General features: G+C 38.1%; 1 protein-coding gene and 1 long non-coding RNA gene across 3 annotated transcripts in view; one reads left to right on the top strand and one right to left on the bottom strand.

Annotated features, from left to right (window-relative positions):
* The window catches only part of DKK2 (dickkopf WNT signaling pathway inhibitor 2), a 101,893-nt gene extending 83,048 nt beyond the window's left edge, over window positions 1-18,845 (top strand). Inside the window, exons 2-4 of the mRNA XM_004269601.4 lie at window positions 12,252-12,402; window positions 13,798-13,953; window positions 16,477-18,845. Of these exons, the coding sequence (XP_004269649.1) occupies window positions 12,252-12,402; window positions 13,798-13,953; window positions 16,477-16,727 (558 nt within the window). The 3' untranslated portion in view covers window positions 16,728-18,845. The remainder of the gene's footprint in view (window positions 1-12,251; window positions 12,403-13,797; window positions 13,954-16,476) is intronic.
* LOC117201211 (uncharacterized) overlaps window positions 1,287-27,511 on the bottom strand; it is an 81,376-nt gene continuing 55,151 nt past the window's right edge. For both annotated transcript variants that reach the window (XR_007477238.1, XR_004483190.2), the window contains exons 3-4: window positions 13,784-13,916; window positions 1,287-4,226 (exon numbers count right to left, since the gene is read on the bottom strand). This is a non-coding gene — a long non-coding RNA (uncharacterized LOC117201211). The remainder of the gene's footprint in view (window positions 4,227-13,783; window positions 13,917-27,511) is intronic.

Genomic DNA, 27,511 nt, shown 5'->3' with positions numbered 1-27,511 from the left:
CTTCTCTACAAAAATATCTCATAGTGGTGGAGGTTAACTAGGAACACTATCAGATATGACCTCCAATAAGAAAAATATTGAGAGACAAAGACAAAGAAAATTTAGAAAGAAGTATTTAGGGTGGAATGTCAACAGGTTCATCTGCTCCTCAGAAGCACCCAGTGTCATAGATCCCACCCACCAAGAGGTTTAAACAATTTCCTGAGGACAATTAGGAAAGAGATGAAATACAGAGTCATTACTATGAATGGCTGCTAGGACAGCATTATTGCTGTGGCAGAGACCATCAATACCACTTAGATATAAAGAGCCTACTTTTCACTTTAGATAATTTATATGTGAAAAGTATCATCAGTTATAGGACTGTAAATGTAAAGGAGCTGATGATAGCACTTGAAAATGTGAATCTGAGGCTCAACATGAAATATTTGCAGCCAAGTTGCTGGTTGGAAAATTACTCATCAATCAATTTTCTTTCTTTTTTTAAACACATATGGCGTCCTAAGTTAAACAGTTACAGGTTACAAATGATTTATGTAGGACTTAGCTGATTTTTAAAAATCTATTTCAGAATATATACAAAATCATCTCTTGATTTTCAAGTTCTTTCTTTTTACCATATGCTGATGGGTACTTATATGAGCATTTTTATCAAACCAATGGTACAAATTTCAAACCACTGTTGCAACAATATCTCATTCATTAATTCATTACTGGACAAAATGTGGAATGCTAACTTATTCCACATGACCATTGGAGAATATAGACGTGAAAGATGGTTTCCATAGTCAGTATAAAGAAGGCAGAGGAAGAATTTAACAGAACATGATCTGTATCATGGGACAAACAGCGTGAGGTGTTAGCAGAAAGCAGGTTAAATTGGACATCCAAATCAGCTAGGAGTGAGGAGCTAGCCCAGAAGGTTTCCAAAAAGTGAAGTTATTTGATATAATCTCTGAATGAGTTGGAATTATTCTGATGATGAAGTGAATGGAGGAAAGGTATTTGTGGCAGAGGAAAAATATTTGCAGATCCATAGATGTGAGGGTGTGTGGCTAACTAAGGGATGTGCAAGCAGCACCTATCACTGGAATATATAATGCAGTGCTGGCTGGGAGGGTAGATAGGGGTCATATGCCATGCTAAGAACAAAAATATTTTCTGCTCATCTTTATTGCTACAAAATTGTCTTCTTTGGTTAAAACAAACAAAAACAAATGGGATAGATTTCAGATAGCATCCCAAACATAGTTCCAGAAACACTTTACTGCTGGATGTGAGGGAAAAAAAATTGAAAAAAGTATAGGATTTCAGATTGGCTCTAGTAAAGTTGTATTAAAAACTTTATTAACAACTTGGCTGATGAATTTTGTTTGATTTGTTTGCCTAGACTTCCTTTTGACCAAAATAGCACTTGAGTTGTGTTGAGGCAGGACATATCTACCCCAATCCCTGGGGTGATCCTTGCTTTCTTAGCTGCACTCCACTTCTCTTTCCTACTCTCCCTCCCACATCTCACATTTTAAAGCCCCATATTTGCTGAAAATTCTGCTGGAATGTGAGGCCAGACACAGAGGTGTTAAAAAGGGTCCAATGCCAGTACATCTGGGGATCCTTAGTAATGAACAAGGGCCAAGAAAAGGAGTAGCAGAAATACAGAGGAGCATACTCTTTACAGGGTCTGGAGGGACCAATGGGATGAAGTGACTTAAGCCCTGAGACATGATTTCATTTTTTTCATCTAGTAACAAATCATCTGACCTCTCTTACCCTTTTGAGAGTGTCCTGGTCACCACAGCAAGCAGATATACAGAGATGTGGGTGGTGTGGGGGACCGATGTCTTCTATGTGTTTTCTTTGAGATTATTAACACATTGAATATGTCATCCTAAATGAACCACATTTCTGAGGCTGAGATTTGAATACCAAGGTCACACAAACCAACGTATCTGTCATCTGGCTCATAATTTCCTTCCTTTCCAATCCTCTAGCAAAGCATTTAAATAGAATTTTTTGATAGAAGTAGATTATAAGCCAATGAGTGATGTCTTTCTCTATGCCATATTGTTCACGAGAAGTAAATTTTCTTTGTCCTTATGTCCTGACCGTCCCTTCCTCCTTCTACACAATAAGAATTTAAATTTGTTCATGGGGGCAGGAGGCTGAGAAGTAAGACCACATGTGTATCAAGATATTGACTATTTTTTGGAAGAATGTTTTATTTTAATAAACAACATATGGTCATATAATTGCTATTATCTGACACTAAAAATAAAAATACTCTCCAGGTTGGGACTTTTCAACCCAATCGTCTTGTGAATACCTGAAATAAATGAGTAGCCTTGGATATTGTAATTTCATCTGTCAGGAAGTCAGGCAATAATTCCCCTGGATGCTTTAAACCTATGATTATGTTAGAGACTCTGAGACTGATTCAAACTCTCTCAAACATTGTCCGGATCTTTGGAACCCAGAAATGACAACATAGGTGTACTCAGAGTGCTCTTTGCATGAAGAACTCCTATGTGAGATCTGCCTTATCAACTGAACATTCCAAATAAATAAAAATGAAACAAAGGCATGTAGCATAGGTCCCTACCTATTTTACAGGTTATATAAATATCAGCTTAAAATACCTAGGGAAGGAATCAAACTGGAAAATGGGAAAGAATAAGGATGGTAAAATAACTGATTATATGAGATAACTCCTATTCCTTTCTCTTGGTAACTAACAGACAAGCTTAGTAACTTACACAAACTTATCTCTTAGTAACTCATCCAAAGTTCAGGAGTTGGGGGCTTCCCTGGTGGCGCAGTGGTTGAGAGTCCGCCTGCCGATGCAGGGGACACGGGTTCGTGCCCCGGTCCGGGAAGATCCCACATGCCGTGGAGTGGCTGGGCCCGTGAGCCATGGCCACTGAGCCTGTGCATCCGGAGCCTGTGCTCCGCAATGGGAGAGGCCACAGCAGTGAGAGGCCCACATACCGAACAACAACAAAAAAAGGAGTCAAAGTTCAGGAGTTGAAGTGCTTCATCCTGTTGCACATATAACTTGCCTCTTGTCCCTCTATATCTCAGGAGTGTGTAATATAATGATTCTAGTCCATGACTCTTCATGGACTTACTGTTTATTTTCCTCCAAATGGCAAAGGCAGAAACAGATTGAGTTACTTAGGCAGAGTTCTGTGTTAGAGCTGTGAACCACCTCTTCGCCCTACTTTTTTTAATCAAAAGGTTTCTTAGGTTTCGATTCAATCTCTGTGGCTGTTGCTATTGCGTAAACCTCTTGCTCCAACCTTCTGGGTGATCTTTTGGGACCGTGCTTCATCTCAAATGTTTGCTTCTCCTCCCAGCACACCTAGAGGATAAAATGCTGCCTGCTTTCTTATTTATGATTGTAAATTTAAATGGTACATTTTATATTCTCAAGCAATATTTACACAGGACTTAAAGTAGTTCTTTCTTAAACAGAAATTGAGTTTTTTTTTTCACTGCAAATGAATATTGAGGGCTATATTTTGCTGTGCTTTTTTCCATCTTCCCAACTATAAAAGAGCAATATTTTCAATTTTATCAGCTTCCATCAATTGTTTCCTCAAAAATCAGATTAGAATATGGTGAGAGGCCATTTGTCTATTAGTCTAGCCTAATTCTTAGAAGAAGTAAAAGAGAATTGAATGAGATTAGAGAAGCGTGAAGTTTGTACATTTTACACTAAATGAAATCAGCCAAAACAATAAACATTAGCTCAATTAAATAACTGTTGGAACAATGGATTGTTTATGTGTGTGTGTGTGTATGTATGTATCATGTGAATGTTGCCTTGATGGTCTTATTCTGCTAATAAGATGACATTTGTGAAACAAAAGAGAATTTTTAATCATGAAACTTCAATCTGTATTCTTGATACACTTGCAAGAAGCCCTCTCTCCAGGAAACCCAATTTCTTCCAAGCCTTCCTAATATGAAAACCATGAGGCATAAAATTAGCAAGTAATAAGAAATTTCACTTTCAATTTCATAATATTAAAGTTGTCCCTCGGTGTCCACAGGGGATTGGTTCCAGGAACCCCCACTGTTGCCAAAATTCAAGGATGCTCAAGTCCCTTAGGTGAAATGGCCTAGTACAGTCGAGCCTCTGTGTCGGTGGGTTCCATGTCGGTGTGTTCCACCCGCGCACACACACACGACACACACATCTTCATGGAGTTCTCATGTTCTCATTTCTAAACCCAAGATATTATAAGTGAAAACTTACTCCAACTCATGAAACATTTCAAATTCACAAGTGTTTACGTTTGGGCACAGAAATCTTTACCAACATTGACCTACTCTATAATCATAAAGAAGGTCTTCTAAACAGCAATAAGAAAGTATGTTAAGTTTTCATATCTACCTGTACATCAGTATTTGAATTTTCAATGTGCTTTTCATTGGAAAGGAAAATTTCATGCTATACAAAGGATAGAAAATAATAAAATCATACATCATCTGTTTATCATACTTCATACAGGGAGGAAGAGTACTTGTTTTGTAAAGACCAACAGGATACACGATGCAAAGAAAACTGCAAAACTGTGCATTGCCAACACAACACAGGTGTACACCACATGAGGATATGAAACAAGCCAGCACTAATGGGTGTGTTGACAGCTATGAGTCTACACTGTGTTTCTCCCAAAGTGCACTAGTGTGTTTGTTATGTGTTACTTTACTTTTTTATTTGTTTTAGAAATCCTCAAGCCCACCCCTAAACACAGTGGCTAAGTACTAGGAGTGAAGATGAACCTGCCTGGAAAACAGTTGTTGTCAGTGAGTCTCTTAGACTCATATTGATGTTAGGGAACCAATTTCCCCCTTACACCCATATCTATCTGGGAGGTACTACGGACGGAGTTCATATCTCATGTAGACCAGATAAATGTATAAGAGCATCTTTAATCTTTGCAACAATTCTATAAAGTAGTGTTTCCCTATCTTTCCTTATCATATAATCACCAGGACAGTATTCATTAAAAAATATAGATTTCTGGACCACATCCAGTCCTACAGAATTAGTCTCTATGAGGAGTCTGTGAATAAGTAGTTTTTAAAGACACCTCATGAGATTTTTAAGATTAGGTAAGGGAAATGCTGCTGAAGGTAGTATTATACCCATTTTATCAAGGAGGAAATGGAGACTCAGCTAAGTAACTGTATAACAAATTAACTGTGAAGGTGTAATTCAAATTGCAATATAACTCCAAATTTCTACCGACCATGTTACCTTGCTGCAGGTCATGAGGTCAAACAAATTTGTAAGGCTACAATGAAAATTCTGTATTATAGACATTCAATTCTGGATTTAAAAGAAAATGTAAAATTGTGTAGTTTCTTCCTCTGTTTTGGTTAGGACAGTTATACTGAACCAATTGCAGAATTATAAAGGGCTTCATAATTATATGCGGAGTATAAAGGGCTCCAACCACTGCTGCCAAAGCATTCTAGAAATGCTTTTTGAATATGGGATAGAAGTGTTCTGTCCTCTATATTCCAAATGAGGGCGAAATGGTCAAAAACAAGCAAAAATAAAAAGCCATGTACTGTTTAGATTTCTCTAGGTGCTGAGACCATATGGGAAGGGTTCCTCTTCCCATTCACCCCTTGATCAACAGCAGTAATGGACATGTTACAGTTGAGAATATGGTCTATGTTCAAAGTAGAGAATTCCCTGGAATCTCTTTTCTGCTTAATGACATACAGAGAACAGGGTGAAGCAACTAAAGTTGGAGAGGACCCTGCCTTTATTTCACAGAATTATTGTTTCTTAGGATTTAAATGAGGCTTTCTGAATACATTGGGGAGGTCAATGAACCCCTGGCAGAAATCTATCATTCCTAATTTATAATCCAGGCAGTATTAGTAGAAATTCTCTCAATTTTGAACTTTTATATCAAAAATCAAATGTCTAACAAACTTAGCCTTGAAATGAATATGTATAAAAGGTATTCAAAGGTTTTCCACGGTGTGCACAGCATGAATTGTTTTAGGGAATCAATTTCCAGATCCTTAACTTCCGTGGTTCTTTTTCTTATAATTGTCTGGAATATGCCTGTGTTTACAATAAGTCTTTTGCTATTTTATGTGGGAAAAAAAGAAAAACCGTCACACATTCCAAATCTTGATATATTGCTTTAGTCAGAGGTATAAAATCCACTTTTGAATGTAAAACTAAAATAGAATTTGGAATATTGGTTTTAACAAAGATATTCTTAATGGTTGATCAGGGCATCCTAAATGTACAAAGGCACTTTCTTTACTTCTCTTATCTTCTTCTTGGATTGACCCCTTGATCATTATGTAGTATCCTTCCTTGTCCCTTGTAACAGTCTTTATTTTAGTCTATTTTTTCTGATATGAGTATTGCTACTCCAGATTTCTTTTGATTCCCATTTGCATGGAATACCTTTTTCCATCCCCTCACTTTCAGTCTGTATGTGTCCCTAGATCTGAAATGGGTCTCTTGTAGACAGCATATATACAGGTCTTGTTTTTGTATCCATTCAGCCAGTCTACGTTTTTTGGTTGGAGCATTTAATCCATTTACATTTAAGGTAATTATCGATATGTATGTTCTTATTGCCATTTTTTAAATTGTTTTGGATTTGTTTTTGTAGGTCTTTTTTCTTCCCTTCCTCTTTTGTTCTCTTGTGATTCGATGACTATCTCTAGTGTTGTGTTTGGAGTGCTTGTTCTTTTTTGTGTGTGTATCTGTTGTAGTTTTTTGGTTTGAAGTTCCCATGAGGTTTTGATATAGCAGTCTCTCTATATATACAAGGTTGTTTTAAGTTGGTCTCTTAATTTCAAATCCATTTCCCATTTCCTGCATTTGTGCTCTCCTCTTCTCATGGTTGCTGGTTTTGATATCATACTTGTATGTGGATGATTTCCTACTTTTACTGTATGTTTGCCTTTACTGGTGAGCTTTCCCATTTGTGATTTTCTTGTTTCTAGTTGTGGCCTCTTTTTTTTTTTTCCCCACCTAGAGAGGTTTCTTTAGCATTTGTTGTAAAGCTGGTTTGGTGGTGCTGAATTCTCTTCGCTTTTGCTTATCTGTAAAGCTTTTGATTTCTTCATTGAATCTGAAGGAGAGCCTTACTGGATAGAATATTCTTGGTTGTAGGTTTTTCCTTTTCATCACTTTAAATATCCTTCTCTTATTACTAATTTTTAAAAAGTGAATCTTGGTCCCAGTTGGAAAGTTCTGGATATAGAACATTCAAAATAGTTGTTATGACTTGTGCGTTTTAAAATTTAACTGAATGTCTTCTAAGACTAACTTGTTCAAGGAAGAATCTCATCTATTGGTAAATATGTTGTGATTTATTTTAGGATCAGGATTCATTTAGGATCAGGCTGCATTGATCAATATTTTACTGAATCATGAAAAATTACTGTGAACTTCACCTTATAAAATGTTTAATGTTATATATCATATTCATAAAACAAACTTAAACTTATGCTGAAACATTTTACATGTCAAATGCAATGATACATGTTTTTCAAAATTAGTTTGGGGTAATGCAGGCAAAACATTTGTAGATCACAGAACATAGTTGTTAGTGTCTGGATCGTAGCTGGTGTTCAATAAATAAAAGCTGAATAAATAATTATTGAATACTGAATGAATACCCAAGCAGCCACCCTAAGAACCTATGGCACAGATCCAGAACACCATGAAATATCTGAAAATTTCCTCTCAAATTAAAAATAGCTCAATTCTCCTGGCCTTAGGTTCAGGAATCCTCAAAGATGCATCTAGTAAACCCCTATCCCCTAGAGGTAATTGTGGACAAAGGAAAAGATCAAATTGCATAGCCTTTGGCATGAAGTGTACAACTGCACATGAGCCAGATTGAGTTATATTTCCCTGCACCTCCTGCAGTTGAAATGTTAGGGTTTGAGTTTGAAATGACCACCTTAAAGGATAGCGTATTTTGCATGCTCGCTGAAATACAGATCTATCATGTGGAATGTCATGACAAGGGAAATTAATCTTTAAGAACCTAGAGGACACCAGTGTGATCTGGTTTCCCAAACGTAATTGCCAACCCTTTGCCGTGCTCTGTTTAAGACCCCAGACATGTTCCAGTCCCCAGCCCTTTGCTGCTACCTCCCTCTGTCCACTTGCCTCAAATGTTTTTCATTCCCACAGCTGGGTTGTCCCCCTACAGGCTTTCTTCTGCCTGCCCAGCTGATGACGTTTTTCTGCCTCCAGAAAACTTCCGAGATTGTTATAAACAGTGCTTACAGGGGACAAAGGATTGTCCCAATTAAAAACAACAACAACAAAACTAGGACAGTCTTGCAAGAATCCGAATGGGTGGGTAGCCGACATGAACACTTTATGTTGTTTCTCTCTTCTTCATTCCCCCCCATCATTAAACAGGAACATGTCATTGTTTTGAAAGCTTGGGAGTTAAACTAAGGTTTTAGCTGTGGCCAAAGGTCTATTGAATAGTCAGTCAGTGCTGCTGAGATACCTGAAACACTTTTTCTCATTTCATAATCACTTCACTGTTGCACTGGGGTGTTCTAAGGGATGGGCAGTAATTGGAAAATAAGAATAAATTCAGCCCTAAATCTAAGTCTTGATTTAACAGGCCTTTTCTCCCTGCAGGTTTAAGAATAATTGAAAAAAAAAAAGGCTCAATTAGTTTAAATAAGATGCAGTAACATTTTATTTTTTCATTAGAATATTATTTAATTATCATTATTTGCATGATGGGATTTTGCTTATAACTCTGATTACACTGAGTTTAAGTGGACAGAAAACTGTTGTCACAAAAATGGAATGGAAGATGTTGTTTACAGTCTTGTGTTTTCCGCCAGTATTCTGTTTTTTCCAACAGCTGCAGTAGGACATGCTGTTGGTACTTGGAGGCTTCTAGAAAGAGAAGTGGCCAAGTTTATTTTCCTAATCTCTAAATTCAGCACATAGGTCACCACTCAAACACCTTTTCTATGTGTGCATTAATAGTCATTATTAAATGCTCTCAGTCACGACACCTTACAAGGAGGCCTAAAAGCCAGGGCAGGGCTCTGATCCCCGAGTGTTCTGCTGCTGAGCACATGTGATTTATCTGCAGAAGTTACTTAACCTCTCTTCACTTCACTGTTAAAACTGTAATAAATAAAGGTTCTAGATTAGCAAAAATATCCTTTATACTAAAAAAGGAATGCTCCCTTCTGACAGACTTATTTTCAAGCTGTGTCCAATATGTTCACTCTTATTTTAGTCCGTGTCATGGTGGTAATGATAACTAGCACTGCTATTTATGGGAACCACTGTATTTTTAGCCTAGAAAGGGGGTTGGGAAAAACTTCTCTGTTTTGTTGGCCTGATCATGGACAGCTCTCATGTTTTCTTAATTTATGGCCCATCATCTGCTATTATTAGATATCACAAATGAATTTATCCCCTAAGTGTGACTAAAGCTAAGTCATGAATGATTCTGCATGAAGGCGAGTATTCCTGGATGCTCAGGCAACCAAATTTCTGATTCAGTTTTGGAACTTTTAGTACAGGAGGGGCATGTGTAAAGTCTCTCCCTAATTCTTTCACTTGGTTTGCAGTCTTCCACACAGACTGTCATTGTTCCTAAACTCAAGTAAATGAAGAACCATAAAAATTGGCTATTAATAATTTCCATAGTAGGTTAAGAAAATCAGTCTTATTCATTTATAAAATAAGTACCAGGGAAGCATATTATTATTTTTGTTAAATGGAAACTTAGACTAAGGTACTCAAATGTAAAAATCATCATTAAATGGGACCTTTGGAGGCCAAAGTAAAGGGAAAGTATTTTTCCGTGGGAAAGCTTCTTAATGACACTTTTATTAATGAATATAATTCCCTTCAGTGGTCTGTTAATTGCCACAGGTCACTTCTTCAGGATTCTCCATAACTACTTTAACTATGTGCTTTTCTTTCTGTCTCTCTCTCCCAGTCTCCCTCCCTCCCTCCCTCGCCTAGTATGATACCATTTCCAGACATGTTAAAAGGGTTAATGTAGGAAAAACCCAATAGCAAGCTGCAGAGCCTCATACTTGAGTTGAAAACTCTTTACTAAAAAATAATGCATTAGTCTGAAAACATGAGAATTGGTATTAATGGGTCAGAGTCATATTTCCTCCTGTTCTGTATTCTCTTGCTCATGGTTACACCAAGGGAAACTTTATGGCTGACTAGATCCATCCTGGGGGAACACTGATTTCAGATGTTTCTGAAATATCACTTGCTTTCCCTAAACTTGTTTCAATCAATTTTTCTCATCCATTCATGATGTTTTAGGTGGCATATGTTTACTTCCATTGAAAGAACATGTCCTATTTTTGAGGAAGGAAAAGAAACTTGTGAGACATCAGATGTTTCTTGCAAAACAATTTGGTGAAATAAATGTAAATGAATCAGAAACATGTGAATTGCATTTCAGTTAAAATTAATGGGTTTAAATATGAAGGCAGTAAAGCACTCGGGGGGAAAGAGTGTAGCAAGTCGGGAAGTGACATCTGTTTTGTTTTCATCCGTCTTGGACTCTTGAAAATGGCCTAATACTCTGAATTCAACCTCATTCAGAGTCCCTCTTAAGTCTAACAATGGAGTTATAGAATGGGACAATAAACAAATTAATTTTACAGCTTTATCAGAGTCCCTCTTAAGTCTAACAATGGAGTTATAGAATGGGACAATAAACAAATTAATTTTATAGCTTTATCTGGCTCCAGCTATAATGTGGGCGTCAAACATTGCCACTGTGCAATTTTTCAAAAGCACTTTCAGTTTGAAGTTAGAGGTTTTTCTATTCTCTTCTGAGGGTAAACAGAAAATTGTTATGATGCTAAAAGTGTATTTTTTTCATAGAACAACAGTGTAAAGTTTTCAGAGTCACATATCAACTTCGTATTTATTTCCTCTTTCTAAGATGAACAGATCTATATGGAAAACACAGGGGGCAGAATGCATACACACGTACGCAGGAGAAGGGCACAGGGAGAAAAGGCGATGGAATAGAGTGAGAGAGAACGAGAGAGGAGGGAAGGAATAAGCAATGCATGCAGGGGTGAGGTCATCAAGCCTCATTTCAAAAGTAAAGCGCTCAAACCACACTACTTATTTTAGTGTCACAAAAATTTTATCCCATAGTTTTATAGTCATATCATTTATGCTTGCTTAAAAACAACTACATAGCTTTTTATTTTTATATTTTTTCAATTTTAAAAAAATGCATTACTCTGAAAAGCAGGGAAAAAAATGAACTACAAAAAAAAAAAAAAAAAAGGACTTACAAATAATTTTCCCTGTCAACATGCCTCAAAATTTGAGTACTGTAAGTTTGATGTGATATTTCAGTTTCTCAACTCTCAGTCTCTGAAAACAGGGACATTTTAAGTGTTCCAGTAACTTGCAAGAGACAAGGAGTATATAACTGGATTGTGTGTTTATATATATATATATTCCTGGTAGAGAAATGTAGGAACAGAAGTCCTTTCTGTATAAGTTGAAGGTACAGTAAACCATAGGGCTGTTTTTTGTGTGTTAAGAGCCTGCTGTTTTGTTTCCTGAGAACATGAGGTTGTATCAGTCATTGGAGTTCAGCGTCTCTCTGACCACTCAGAGCTCTGCTGCTGCTCACCACTGAGTTTGGAATGAAGATGCTGTTCCTTGATTTCTTTGTGCCAAAAGGTTCATCGCTTCAAACTCTTCTTAGAAGCGTCTCCCCTCTTTGCTTCTCTATCTGTTCCATAATTGGGCAGGAGATGTGTTTTAGCTGCTACCACAGCCCTTTGTTGCTTTATTTAACCTTCTGCTCATCCTAGTTTAGTGGATAAAAAACGGAGTGGCTAGGCTGTTTCATTTACACCTTAAATCAGTGGCAATATAACATTTAGAACTGGTTTTGAGCTCCCAGAGTCACTCTTTAGGGCTCTACTAATCAACATAAAGTCTAAATCCTAACCCCTAATTTGTGTCAATGAAAATATATGAATAGTGCCAACTTTATCTTCATCACCATCAACAGTAAATATTTATAAAGTCCTCAATTAAGTAACTTACTATGTAATATCTCTGCTGAGCACATTATTACAATAGTATATTTCCTTTGAGGAGGGATATATTGTGATTTATTTTCCATCATGATTTGGTGCAGTAACTTTTCGTTACAAGATCTAATCTTTGCTTTTGGTGTTGTTGTTCCACTTCATGACAGGCCTACCCTTGTAGCAGTGATAAGGAATGTGAAGTTGGAAGATACTGCCACAGTCCCCACCAAGGATCTTCGGCCTGCATGGTGTGTCGAAGGAAAAAGAAGCGCTGCCATAGAGATGGCATGTGTTGTCCTGGCACCCGCTGCAATAATGGTAAAGGTCCCGCTCAGTGTTGAAGGGCCTCTTTCCTTTCATGTAGGAGGCCTGGCTACCAAGTAAGGCTACCTTCTCCTTAGTCAGACTCCTGAAATGTAAGGAGCCTTTCAAAATTGGCAGGAATGGGATCAGGGTTTAGATATGTATAAGATTACCTGGATTCCCTCTCAAATCTTAGTTTTCCTGGGCTCTGACCATCTCCTATAATTTATAATCTATGCTGATCTAGGATTTGCCGTATTGAAATGTTGCATATAAATAGCTAGATGTTCTATTCCACTAAACACTTAAGCAAATATGTGCAAAGGAACCAAAGAAAGGAACACGCTATGATTTAGCAATACACTTGTGAATCTGTTTTCCATTTCCATACTAGTTTCATACTTTTACTCTTATACTCAAGGTGTCCTCTTTTTTTTTTTTTTTTTTTCGGTACGCGGGCCTCTCACTGCTATGGCCTCTCCCGCTGCGGAGCACAGGCTCCGGACGCGCAGACTCAGCGGCCATGGCTCACGGGCCCTGCCGCTCCGCGGCACGTGGGATCCTCCCAGACCAGGGCACGAACCCGTGTCCCCTGCATCGGCAGGTGGACTCCCAACCACTGCGCCACCAGGGAAGCCCCCAAGGTGTCTTCTTTTGAAGGCCCTACCCCGTGGCATGCACAAATGCTGACGGAGTGATTGGTTCCTCCAAAAGGAGACACAGGAGTCTATTCCCTGGCCTTCACCCAATCTCAATGAGCTTAGAAGCAGACAATTCAGCATTAACGATAAAATGAAGCACCACCAACAACACATGGTAAAACCATTAAATAATTGCAGAAGGTGATCAGAAACATACACTTATTCATACAAAACAACATAATCAGGCTCATAATCCTATACTTATTCCTGACCTCTGGGCATAGTCCTATTGGAAGTACCCTGGACAAGAAGAGATGAAGGGAAGACCTCATACCATTAGAGGTGTTTACAGTGTAGACAAGGATTATACTGTTGATTGAAAAAGGAACCTTGATCTTTTTCTGATCAGATGTCTGATTAGACAATTTTAAGGTATTAAGAGCTAATAATAATTTAATACTTTACTATGTCACTATTCTAAGCACTTCACATGTATTCACAGTAATTTAGTGAAATGAACTCTGTTTTCATCCTTATTTTTGCCCAAGGTCACTTGGTCTTGAGGGCGGCAAGATTCAAATCAAGAAATCCTGGCTCAGGACCATACTATTCAATTCTCAGTCTGGACAAATATATAAATAAATGAATAAATGAATGAATAGACAGATGATAGATAAATGGCTTCATACCTCACATCAGGAGAATACTTGGATAAGAATCACATTTTAGAGAATTGAATAAGTCTAACTAATTACCTGACCATCTCCAGGCATCTGTATCCCCGTCACTGAGAGCATCTTAACTGCTCACATCCCAGCTCTGGACGGCACTCGGCACAGAGATGGAAACCACGGTCACTACTCAAACCACGACTTGGGATGGCAGAATCTAGGAAGAACACACACTAAGATGTCACATATAAAAGGTAGGGATATCTGTAGCTCTGTGTTTACTTTTTCTTGTTTTATAATGAAGTAAAAGAAAAATATCGATAATTAATTCCATTGGTTTTGTGTGCAATTTGAAAAAAAATATTGGGAAGTTACTTTAATAGCAAGATTTTAACTGAATTTCTTAATTCTTAATTTTGAGGATGCTAGAGGTTTCTTAGAGATCTTAAATTGTTAGAAAATACATATTGCAAGAATTTCAGTACCCTAATTAACCATGCCATTTTCTAAACAGCCTTTTTACAGGATGTTTAGAATAAATCTTTTATACAAGCATTTCTCTTCCATATTCAAGCATAAAGCATTCCAAAAAATAAATGGGAAAATGTTTGCTGCCATATGATTAAATCACTAAGATTTAGAGTCTTTTTCTCATCTTTGCAGATTCAAAAATTGTATTTCACTTAACAACCAGATAATATACTGCACATAAACCAATTTACCAAAAATAATTGAGATTACATATGCCCATAAAATGCCCTTCCTGGTGTCAAAATATTTGGGAAGCCTAATCACTAATAGTAAAATTTAAAAGTATGAAATTATTGAACCCAGTTACTAATAGTAAAATTTTGAAAAATAGAAATACCTATATTTTTTTGGTTTTGAAATACCTATATTTTTAAAGGAAGTTTTTGCAAGTGTATTCTGTGGAGCACTATTCTTTCAAGACGTTCTGTGAATGACAGAGCCCTGTGTTCAAGAGTTTTGTAATAAGGTATCTCCCCATTTCTGGAACTTTATAATTAACATTGATATACTGAAGTCCAGCAACGAGGAAAACTGGTTAACTTTTTTAAACATTGTATTTCCCTGGCTTACTTGACCACAAAACCATTTCCCCACATTTTCACCTTCTGCCGAGCTAGTATCCTAGAGAATATCTGACCTATTAGTCCAACCTGGAATACTAATGGTCAAATCAATAGGGCTAAAGAGACTGACAGTTCCTCTTCAATTATCCCTTGTCTACACTCCCTGAAGGCCTAAGTGCTTTATCCACATCCCCTATTTCTAGTCCACCAAATTCACATGCATTTGTTAGTACCTGAGTATCCTTCTTTATTCTGACAGATATCTATGTCACAGTACAGTTTCAAATTTATTGCTTTTATCTAATTATATGTGGAATTTTCTGATGGCAGTCAATAATATATCTTATACAACTCAGCTAGTGAGTTGCATCCACATCACACAGTGGAACTGGTGACATCTGGGCTGACAGCTAACCTTTTAGAACAGGCTTGGCACATTATGGCCTGTGAGCCAAGTCTGTCCTTACGCCATTTTTTTTTTTTTTTTTTTTTTTTTTTTTTTGCGGTACGTGGGCCTCTCACTGTTGTGGCCTCTCCCGCTGCAGAGCACAGGCTCCGGACGCGCAGGCTCAGCGGCCATGGCTCACGGGCCAGGCCGCTCCGCGGCATGTGGGATCTTCCCGGACCGGGGCACGAACCCGTGTCCCCTGCATCGGCAGGCGGACTCTCAACCACCGCGCCACCAGGGAAGCCCCTGCCGCCATTTTTGTAAATAATGTTTTATTGTAACACAGACTTGCCCATTCACGTAGGCATATTTATCTATGGCGGTTTTTATGATACAACAGCAGGATGAGGAGCTGTGACACAGATCACATGGCCTAAAAAGTTTAAAGTATTTACAATCTGGCAGGTTACAAAGAATCTTGTTGACTAGTACTTTTTTATAAAGATTACACATCAACGCAGCTGTGATGTGTGAGTGTTCTTTGCTAACTTGATTGTTTTTCTGAATTAAATACCCAGATTTGTGCTCCTACGTCATTTTTATGATGGGTTCTTGGTTGACCCTGGGGCTATCTGCCCTTGCTCTGCTCCACTCTGTAGCTCAGCTTTTTATAGACTTCATTTCCTGGGCTCCCCGTCAGATGGCTTCCGACCACATGGGTTTGGCTGTGGTGAGACTGAGAGGTAGAGGAAGGGAAAAGCCAACAGATTCTCTCTGCCTCAGGTAGTGTTTCTGGCAGAGCTGTACCTCGGTGGGGCCTCAGCTCCTGCCAGGTGGGCCTGTTGGGATTCCAGTTGCCACCCTTGCCCCGTTCAGATACCACCGGCTCCTTTGGCTCCTCCAGACTAAATGTGGTAGTGGCTTCCTGTTGTGTTGCTTTACCATCCTCTGGTACTTCTTAGCCCTGCCACTCACTACCTATGTGACCAGTTCTCTGCATTAAATATCTTCTCTTTTGAATACTCAGAGATTCTGTGTTCCTGGCTAGATTTTAACCGATACATGGTCTCTAGGAGTCCCAGACAATTACAGCCTTCTCCTTGAATCAGAGTTGTTTACTCTTTCCAAGAAGATACCAAATTAATTAATTTGAAAGCAATTCTGTGTACTTATTTTCACTCACCTAGTAAACAAAAAAAGAACAGAGAAATATCTAAAAGCACACCATGCCAAAGTAAGGAGAAGATTTTTTTCTAAAGTGTCATGGTGAAATATTTTGGTCATCATCTCCGTAGGGCATGAAGGAGACCCCTGTCTACGATCATCAGACTGCATTGAAGGGTTTTGCTGTGCTCGTCACTTCTGGACCAAAATCTGCAAACCAGTGCTCCATCAGGGAGAAGTCTGTACCAAGCAACGCAAGAAGGGCTCTCACGGGCTGGAAATCTTCCAGCGGTGTGACTGCGCAAAAGGCCTTTCTTGTAAAGTATGGAAAGATGCCACCTACTCCTCCAAAGCCAGACTCCACGTGTGCCAGAAAATATGACCACCTCTGAGGGAAGAAAAGCATCACTAGCAGACTGTGAATCTGTGTATTTAATACAGTATAGCATGGGGGAAAACAGGATTTGGATTTCAGAAGGGCGAAAATGAGGAATGTCATAAGAATATAGATCACAGAAAGAGAAAGAAAATGGAGCAGATTAGAAAGGGTGACGAGTGTGGTACAATCAGTGTGTTTCCACCATGCACCTTGTTTATGTAAATAATGTATACATTTGTGAAAATGCTATGACTCAAAAAAAAAAAAAAACAGTGAAATTACTAACGAATACCATGTGACTTTCCAGCAGTTTAGGTTGTGCTAGAGGATCAGGTTCCTTCACATTGGTGATTGATTGCCTATAAAAATAACCTAAAAGCCATATTTCTCTTTAAAGTTATACTTTAACAACAAAATACTCCCCATATATCCTGGCATACAATAGACTCTAAAACATGAAAAGAAGAGTTAAATAGGAAACGAAAGCATGGAGCAGAGTTAATTTGCAACACAGAATCACCTTTTAATTTGGAACACTACTTCTTACCACTCAATTAAAGACCTTCGTAGATGATAAGAAAAAAAGCAGTCGATATTTTCCAAATAATATCAAAATAATCACAGGTCTTTTGTCTAGTCCTTCAGAAAAAAACAAACTCGTTTTTCCTCACACTGCTTATTTACATTTTTCAAAACTTTAATTTCACTTATAATTAATAAGAACCAGTATAATAAGACAAAAATAATCCATTCAGATTCTAAAGGATCTAAACTGCATCTCTCTTGATTGTATGTGATTCCTACCCATTTTATTCTCCATATTATACACGTTATTTGTGAATAGCACCGAGCAGAATTTTCAGATTGTAAAAGTTTTAAGATGCCCAAAATAAAAGTTACTAGATCACATTTTGTAAAGCTTTGGCATTTCCTATTTTTGATAGAATTGGACATTTATTCTTTACATACTCTGCAGTACAGTAGGGTAAAGCTGATAAAAGAGCTACATGTGTCCTGCACTGAAGCACAGCAAGGAAATAAATAGGGAAAACGTTGTCAAGTATTGGCAACACATAGATCGTATGTCTGAAGCACAAACTCACTTTTCATATTTGAAGTCCAAGGCTGCACAACCTAAATGGAAGTTTTCCATGGGATTTGCTATCACAATATTTACTACACAGATGAGTTCAGCGTGAGTTAACAACTACTTGTCCTCAAAATATTTATTTTCTATTTTTGAGGTCCTAAAATAATCTTAACATGAGGAGGTCTCATTAAATGGACTCCAAGGCAGGTAGGATATAGTAAGCTTCCATTGCCCTCGGTAAGCTTCTTTCTAACTGGCTGGCACCATCTGATTTTTTCTGCACCAGCCTCTCTCTGCAACAGCTGTTTCTTTGCCAAAGATACAGTTTCTGTTTTCTGCAGTCATTGAGATTAAAAAAGTATAAATGGAATAACTTGTAAAATGGACATTTTGCTAATCTATAGAAACCACAGGTTCTAAATTCTTTGAATCCATTTTATTACTTTTTTACTTTACTCAGTTCTAAATATTATGTCTAGAGCATAAAGCAAAAAAGTTATCTTATAGTTGTTACTTTTGACCTTTTCTTTTATAGACCTTAAGTCACTCCTTAATTTTCTTTTACTTAAATCCCAGTTGCAGTCTCACATTCAAGTTCTCCCAGTAGAAACTCAACCTGAGCCTGCATGTCTATTAAGAATTTCAGCTTCCCACATACATTTACAAGTATGATTAAGATTTACATTTTCCCCACATGTCCGTTAAAACTTATTAGCTAATCTATCCAAGAACCAAAGTCTGTAAACAAGCAGGTTTCTATAAGCTTGGCAACATGAAAATGGAACATTTTAGTCAAACATTTCTTATATAGCTATCTGGTTTCTGCATTTTTTTCCTTATGTACATCCCTTCAAAAATTATTATTTGAAGTAATTTATTTACAGGAAATGTTAATGAGATGTATTTTCTTATAGAGATATTTCTTACAGAAAGCTCTGTAGCAGAATATATTTGCAGCTATTGACTTTGTAATTTAGGGGAAATGTATAATAAGATAAAATATATTAAATTTTTCTCCTCCAAAAATGGAATTCAAACTTCCTTGTGTTTTGCTTATGGGAAAAACTTTTATAGAATCATAGATTATCTGAGTTCAAGTGGACTGGGTCTGATGTTGCAGTCTTAGTTGAAATCTTTTGGATGACATCACCATGAGCTGATGCAAGGCAGTTTTACTATTACTGAAGGTGCTTATTTCATGGCAGGACAGCTGTAATTGTTTGTTGATAGTTCTTTTTTTCATTAAACTAAAGTATTCCAGCTTGTGCTTACCACCCATTTATTCTTACTTTGCCTTCTGGAACATTTTAGAACACAAACTCCACAAACCTCTTTAAAACACTTGAAGTCACCTACCATATTTCCTATAATCTTCTCTCCAGGTTAAAATTTCCCACAATAGAGATGCCAACATGCTTAGGGTATTGGTTCATTCCTCTATGGCACAAACAAAATACAAAATATCTTTATCCCTATATAGCTATAGACTGGCCCTGCATGAACTGAAATCTACTTCCTAGGAAGGTCTTTCCTCTGCTTCCTGAATACAAAGATGTCAGGAGTGTTTCACAAACATTATTCACCAATTATGAGACCAGGAGTGGTTGCAAGAGTCCATGTTGTATTAGAGATGTTAATGGGCTGGAAATGTGGAAAATAAACATTCTGTGACATAGTGGAATGGACTGAGTACAGCTATGGCAGCTTAATGATGCTAAAACAGTCCCATAGCTAGAGGTCATGGTTGAAGACATCTCAAGCACTGGTGAAATAATTCCCCACATTATTCTAATTAGTCACTTAGTATATTATTAAATAGTTATCCATTTCTTCAAATCAAGAACATTTATATTTCCAAGCTACAGTGTATTTTTAGATTATAAGAATCATATCGGTGATATTTTTCTTTTCCACTGAGCTCAGTGAGATGCTCTAGAAGTGACGAATTGTCCTGATTTCCTTTTTCAGCCAAGAAACAAAATACCCTATCATAGCCTCAGGATTTGAGGAGGGGAAACAATCCATTACACCTTTCTCCTTCCCCAAATTCAGACCATTTGAGAAAAAGGTTAAGAAAGAAAGGCAGATGACAGATTACCCTATGGCTGATAAAGTTAATATTGGAAAGTGTGGCATGTATCTGTGGGCAAGAGGACACCAGAAAGACAGATTCTGTGCCCCTACTCAGGCAATACTAGACAACATCAGTTCTACCTGTTGGAACTGCCCCTGCAAAACTTACAATCTGGATGGGCACAACAGAATGATACACTTTCTTCTCGAAGTTAGTGCCAAAGAAGAAGGGTAGAGAAAGGACAGAACTATGCACTTCTCATCCAATAATCTCATTTGAAATTCTCTAAAACTGGATAATTCATACCACATGAAAGGAGTGAGTGAGGGATGGAACTGAGACAAAGATTATTATACACTCCACATTAAACTAACATGAAGGATTAGAAAAGAAGACCCTCTTCCCATATTATTCCCCAGATCTTTATATTCTTAATCAATTGTACATAACCCTTTGTCTATGGTGAAGATATGAGTTTTAACCAAAATCTGAGAAGCTATCTACTAGGGTAGTACGTGATGAGGTCATTTCCCCAATGCCAACACTCCTTACTTATGGATCCTCTCAGGACCAGTGGCAAGCAATTGAGATTTTATCCCTAGAAAATTGTAAAATGGATGAAAATAGTTCACTTATTCAATCAACCCTAGGATCACACTACACTCAGGACTGAAAACAAACAAACAAACAAAAAACCCCAACAACCTCCTCTTTCTGCCATCAAAATTATGTCCATCATATTATCCAGTACAGTAATCAGAGGTTCTGTAGTGAGATTACATAACACATGCATATCTAATATTAAAATGTATAAAAGCACTTCCATCATAAAATTCTGACAAAACAGACATGCCACACTTTTGAATATAAATCCTCTTCCATTAAAAAATCCCTGGAAGAAATGAAAGTACAAAATTTAAATCTTCTTGCATGTTAAAAACAAAATAAGTTGAAGTCCAGAGAAATTATTCTATATTTGCTATCTTCAATGGACAACATAGAAGAAATGGACAAATTCATAGAAAGGTACAACCCTCCAAGACAGAACCAGGAAGAAATAGAAAATATGAACAGACCATTCACAAGTACTGACATTGAAACTGTGATTTAAAAACTTCCAACAAAAGTCCAGGACCAAACGGCTTTACAGGTGAATTCTATCAAACATTTAGAGAAGAGTTAACACCTATAATTCTGAAACTCTTCCAAAATACTGCAGAAGAAGGAACACTCCTAAGCTCATCCTATGAGGCCACCATCACCCTTATACCAAAACCAGACACAGATATCACACAAAAAAGAAAATTACAGGTCAATATCACTGATGAACAAAGACATAAAAATACTCAACAAAATACTACCAAAATGAATCCAAGAACACATTGAAAGGATCATTCACCATGATCACTTGGGATTTATCCCAGGGATGCAAGGATTCTTCAACATCCGCATATCAGCCAGTGTGATACACCACATTAACAAACTGAATAAAAACCATATGATTGACCTTCAAGATGGCAGAGGAGTAAGACATGGAGATCACCTTCCTCCCCACAAATACATCAGAAATACATCTACATGTGGAACAACTCCTACAGAACACCTACTGAACATTGGCAGAAGACCTCAGACTTCTCAAAAGGCAAGAAACTCCCCAGGTACCTGGGTAGGGCAAAAGAAAAAACAGAGACAAAAGAATAGGGACAGGACCTACACCTCTGGGAGGGAGCTGTGAAGGAGGAAAAGTTTCCACACACTAGGAAGCCCCTTCACTGGCTGAGACATGGGGGAGGGGGGAGCGGGGGTGAAGCTTCGGAGCCATGGAGGAGAGCGCAGCAACAGGGGTGCAGAGGGCAAAGCAGAGAGATTCCCGCACAGAGGATTGGTGTCGACCAGCACTCAAGAGCCTGAAAGGCTTGTCTGCTAGCCCGCTGGGGCAGGTGGGAGCTGGGAGCTGAGGCTGGGGCTTCAGAGGTCAGATCCCAGGGAGAGGACTAGGGTTGGCGGCGTGAACACAGCCTGAAGGGGGACAGTGCGCCACAACTAACCGGGAGGGAGCCCAGGAAAACGTCTGGAACTACCTAAGAGTCAAGAGACCATTGTTTCAGAGTGCGCAAGGAGAGGAGATTCAGAATCCCACCTAAACAAGCTTCAGAGATGGGCATGAGCTGCAGCTATCAGCACGGACAGCAGAGACAGGCATGAAACGCTAAGACTGCTGCAGCCACCAAGAAGCCTGTGTGCAAGCACAGGTCACTATCCACACCCCTCACGGAGCCTGTGCAGCCCGCCGCTGCCAGTGTCCTGTGATCCAGGAACAACTTCCCCAGGAGAACACATAGCATGCCTCAGGCTGTTGCAATGTCAGGCGGACCTCAGCCACCACAGGCTCAACCCACATTCCGTACCCCTCCCTCACCCCGGCCTGAGTGAGCCAGAACTCCCTAATTAGCCTGTGCTTTAACCCCATCCTGTCTGAGTGGGGAACAGATGCCCTCAGGCGACCTACGCACCGAGACAGGGCCAAATCCAAAGCTGAACCCCAGGAGCTGTGAACAAAGAAGAGAAAGGGAAATTTCTCCCAGCAGCCTCAGGAGCAGCGGATTAAATCTCCACAATCAACTTGATGTACCCTGTATCTGTGGAATACCTGAATAGACAATGAATCATCCCAAAATTGAGGCGGTGGACTTCGGGAGCAACTGTAGACTTGGGGTTTGCTGTATGCAACTGACTAGTTTCTGATTTATATGTTTATCCTAGTATAGTTTTAGTGCTTGTTATCATTGGTGGATTTGTTTATTGGTTTGCTTGTTCTCCTCTCTTTTCTTTACTTTTTAATTTTTTTATTTTAATAATTTTAGTTTGCATTTTAATAACCTTATTTTTCTTTCTTTCTTTCTTTCTTTCCTCCTTTTTTTCTGAGCCATGTGGCTGACAGGATCTTAGTGCTCCATCCAGGTGTCAGTCCTGAGCCTCTGAGGTGGGAGAGCCAAGTTCAGGCATCAGACCACCTGAGACCTCCTGGTCCCACGTAATACCAATAGGCGAGAGTTATCCCAGAGATCACCGTCTCAACGCCAAGACCCACCTCCACTCAACAACCAGCAAGCTCCAGTGCTGGACACCCAATGCCAAACAACTAGCAAGACGAGAACACAACCCCACCCATTAGCAGAGAGGCTGCTGAAAATCATACTAAGTTCACAGACACTCCACAACACACCACTGGATGTGGTCCTGCCCGCCAGAAAGACAAGATCCAGCTTCATCCACCAGAACCCAGGCACCAGTACACTCCACCAGAAAGCCTACACAACCCACTGAACCAACCTTACCCACTGGGGGCAGACACCAAAAACAATGGGTACTATGAGCCTGCAACCAGCGAAAAGGAGACCCCAAACACAGTAAGTTAAGTAAAATGAGAAGACAGAGAAATACACAGCAGATGAAGGAGCAAAGTAAAAACCCACCAGATCAAACAAATGAAGAGGAAATAGGCAGTCTACCTGAAAAGGAACTCAGAGTAACGATAGTAAAGATGATCCAAAATCTTGGAAGTAGAATGGAAAAGTACAAGAAACGTTTAACAAGGACCTAGAAGAACTAAAGAGCAAACAAACAATGATGAATGACACAATAAATGAAATTTAAAATTCTCTAGAAGGAATCAATAGCAGATTAACTGAGGCAGAAGGACGGATACGTGACCTGGAAGATAAAATAGTGGAAATAACTACCACAGAGCAGAATAAAGAAAAAAGAATGAAAAGAATTGAGGACAGTCTCAGAGACCTCTGCGACAACATTAAACGCACCAACATTCGAATTATAGGGGTCCCAGAAGAAGAGAAAAAGAAAGGGACTGAGAAAATATTTGAAGAGATTATAGTTGAAAACTTCTCTAACATGGGGAAGGAAATAGTCAATCAAATCCAGGAAGTGCAGAGAGTCCCATACAGGATAAATCCAAGGAGAAACACACCAAGACACATATTAATCAAACTATCAAAAATTAAATACAAAGAAAAAATATTAAAAGCACCAAGGGAAAAGCAACAAATAACATACAAGGGAATCCCCAAAAGGTTAACAGCTGATCTTTCAGCAGAAACTCTGCAAGCCAGAAGGGAATGGCAGGACATATTTAAAGTGAAAGGGAAAAACCTACAGCCAAGATTACTCTACCCAGCAAGGATCCCATTCAGATTTGATGGAGAAATTAAAACCTTTACAGACAAGCAAAAGTTAAGAGAATTCAGCACCACCAAACCAGCTTTACAACAAATGCTAAAGGAACTTCTCTAGGCAGGAAACACAAGAGAAGGAAAACACCTACAATAACAAACCCAAAACAATTACGAAAATGGTAATAGGAACATACATATCGATAATTAACTTAAATGTAAATAGATTAAATGCTCCAACCAAAAGACATAGACTGGCTGAATGGATACAAAAACAAGACCTATATATATGCTGTCTACAAGAGACCCACTTCAGACCTAGGGACACATATAGACTGAATTTGAGGGGATGGAAAAGGATATTCCATGCAAATGGATATCAAAAGAAAGCTGGAGTAGCAATTCTCATGTCAGAAAAAATAGACTTTACAATAAAGACTATTATAAGAGACAAAGAAGGACACTACATAATGATCAAGGGATCAATCCAAGAAGAAGATATAACAAGTGTAAATATTTATGCACCCAACATAGGAGAACCACAACACATAAGGCAAATGCTAACAGCCATAACAGGGGAAATTGACAGTAACACAATCATAGTAGGGGACTTTAACACCCCACTTTCACCACTGGACAGATCACCCAAAATGAAAATAAATAAGGAAACACAAGCTTTAAATGGCACATTAAACAAGATGGACTTAATTGATATTTATAGGACATTCCATCCAAAAACAACAGAATATACTTTCTGCTCAAGCGCTCATGGAACATTCTCCAGGATAGATGATATCTTGGGTCACAGATCAAGCGTTGGTAAATTTAAGAAAATTGAAATTGTATCAAGTATCTTTTCCAACCACAATGCTATGAGACTAGACATCAATTACAGGAAAACAACTGCAAAAAATACAAACACATAGAGGCTAAACAATACACTACTTAGTAACCAAGAGATCACGGAAGAAATCAAAGAGGAAATCAAAAATTACCTAGACAAATGACAATGAAAACATGACGATCCAAAACCTATGGGTTGCAGCAAAAGCAGTTCTAAGAGGGAAGTTTATAGCAATACAGTTCTACCTCAAGGAAATCAAGAAACATCTCAAATAAACAACCTAACCTTAAACCTAAAGCAATTAGAGGAAGAACAAAAAAACCCCCAAAGTTAGTAGAAGGAAAGAAATCCTAAAGTCAGATCAGAAATAAATGAAAAAGACATGGAGGAAATGAGAGCAAAGATCAATAAAACTAAAAGCTGGTTCTTTGAGAAGATAAACAAAATTGATAAACATTAGCCAGACTCATCAAGAAAAAAAGGGAGATGACACAAATCAACAGAATTAGAAACGAAAAAGGAGAAGTAATAACTGACACTGCAAAAATACAAAGGATCATGAGCGATTACTACAAGCAACTGTCGGCAGTAAAATGAACAACCTGGAAGAATTGGACAAATTCTTAGAAAAGCACAACCTTCCGAGACTGAACCAGGAAAAAATAGAAAATATAAACAGACCAATCACAAGCACTGAAATTGAAACTGTGATTAAAAATCTTCCAACAAAAAAAGCCCAGGACCAGATGGCCTCATAGGCAAATTCTATAAACATTTAGAAGAGCTAACACATATCCTTCTCAAACTCTTGCAAAATATAGCAGAGGGAGGAACACTCCCAAACACATCTACAAGGTGACCATCACCCTGATACCAAAAACCAGACAAAGATGTCACAAAGAAAGAAAACTACAGGCCATTATCACTGATGAACATAGATGCAAAAATCCTCAACAAAATACTAGCAAACAGAATCCAACAGCACATTACAAGGATCATACACAATGATCAAGTGGGGTTTATCCAAGGAATGCAATGGTTCTTCAATATATTCAAATCAATCAAGGTGATACACCATATTAAGAAACTGAAGGATATAAACCATACATAATCTCAGTAGATGCAAAAAAGCTTTTGACAAAATTCAATACCATTTATGATAAAAACCCTCCAGAAAGTAGGCATAGAGGGAACTTACCTCAACATAATAAAGGCCATATATGACAAACCCACAGCCAAAATCTTTCTCAATGGTGAAAAACTGAAACCATTTCCACTAAGATCAGGAACAAGACAAGGGTGCCCACTCTCGCCACTATTATTCAATATAGTTTTGCAAGTTTTAGCCACAGCAATCAGAGAAGTAAAAGAAATAAAAGGAATCCAAATCGGAAAAGAAGAAGTAAAGCTGTCACTGTTTGCAGATGATATGATACTATACATAGAGAATCCTAAAGATGCTACCAGAAAACTACTAGAGCTAATCTATGAATTTGGTAAAGTAGCAGGATACAAAATTAATGCACAGAAATCTCTTGCATTCCTATACACTAATGATGAAAAAGAGAAATTAAGGAATCACTCCCATTTACCACTGCAACAAAAAGAATAAAATACCTAGGAATAAACCTACTTAAGGAGACAAAAGACCTGTATGCAGAAAACTGTAAGACATTGATGAAAGAAATTAAAGATGATACAAACAGATGGAGAGATATACCATGTTCTTGGACTGGAAGAATCAACATTGTGAAAATGACTCTACTACCCAAAGCAATCTACAGATTCAATGCAATCCCTATCAAACTACCACTGGCATTTTTCACATAACTAGAGCAACAAACTTCATAATTTGTATGGAAACACAAAAGACCCTGAATAGCCAAAGCAATGTTGAGAAAGAAAAACGGAGCTGGAGGAATCAGGCTCCCTGACTTCAGACTATATTACAAAGCTACATTAATCAAGGCAGTATGGTACTGGCACAAAAAGAGAAATATAGATCAACGGAAAAGGATAGAAAGCCCAGAGATAAACCCATGCACATATGGTCATCTTATCATTGATAAAAGATGCAAGAATACACAATGGAGAAAAGACAGCCTCTTCAATAAGTGGTGCAGGGAAAACTGGACAGCTACATGTAAAAGAATGAAATCAGAACACTTCCTAACACCATACACAAAAATTAATTTAAAATGGATTAAAGACCTAAATGCAGGGGCAGACACTATAAAACTCTTAGAGGAAAACATAGGCTGAACACTCTATGACACAAATCACAGCAAGATCCTTTTTGACCCACCTCCTAGAGAAATGTAAATAAAAACACAAATAAACAAATGGGACCTAATGAAACTTAAAAGCTTTTGCACAGCAAAGGAAACCATAAACAAGACAAAAAGACAACCCTCAGAATGGGAGAAAATATTTGCAAATGAAGCAACGGACAAAGGATTAATCTCCTAAATATACAAGCAGCTCATGCAGCTCAATATAAAAAAACAAACAACCCAATCCAAATATGGGCAGAAGACCTAATTAGACATTTCTCCAAAGAAGATATACAGATTGCCAACAAACACATGA

The sequence above is a fragment of the Orcinus orca genome, chromosome 4 (genome assembly GCF_937001465.1).
Source record: "Orcinus orca chromosome 4, mOrcOrc1.1, whole genome shotgun sequence".
In the NCBI taxonomy this organism is placed as follows: Eukaryota; Metazoa; Chordata; class Mammalia; order Artiodactyla; family Delphinidae; genus Orcinus; species Orcinus orca.
The sequence above is the reverse complement of the archived record's forward strand: the minus strand, read 5'-3'. Positions and strand labels throughout refer to the sequence as shown.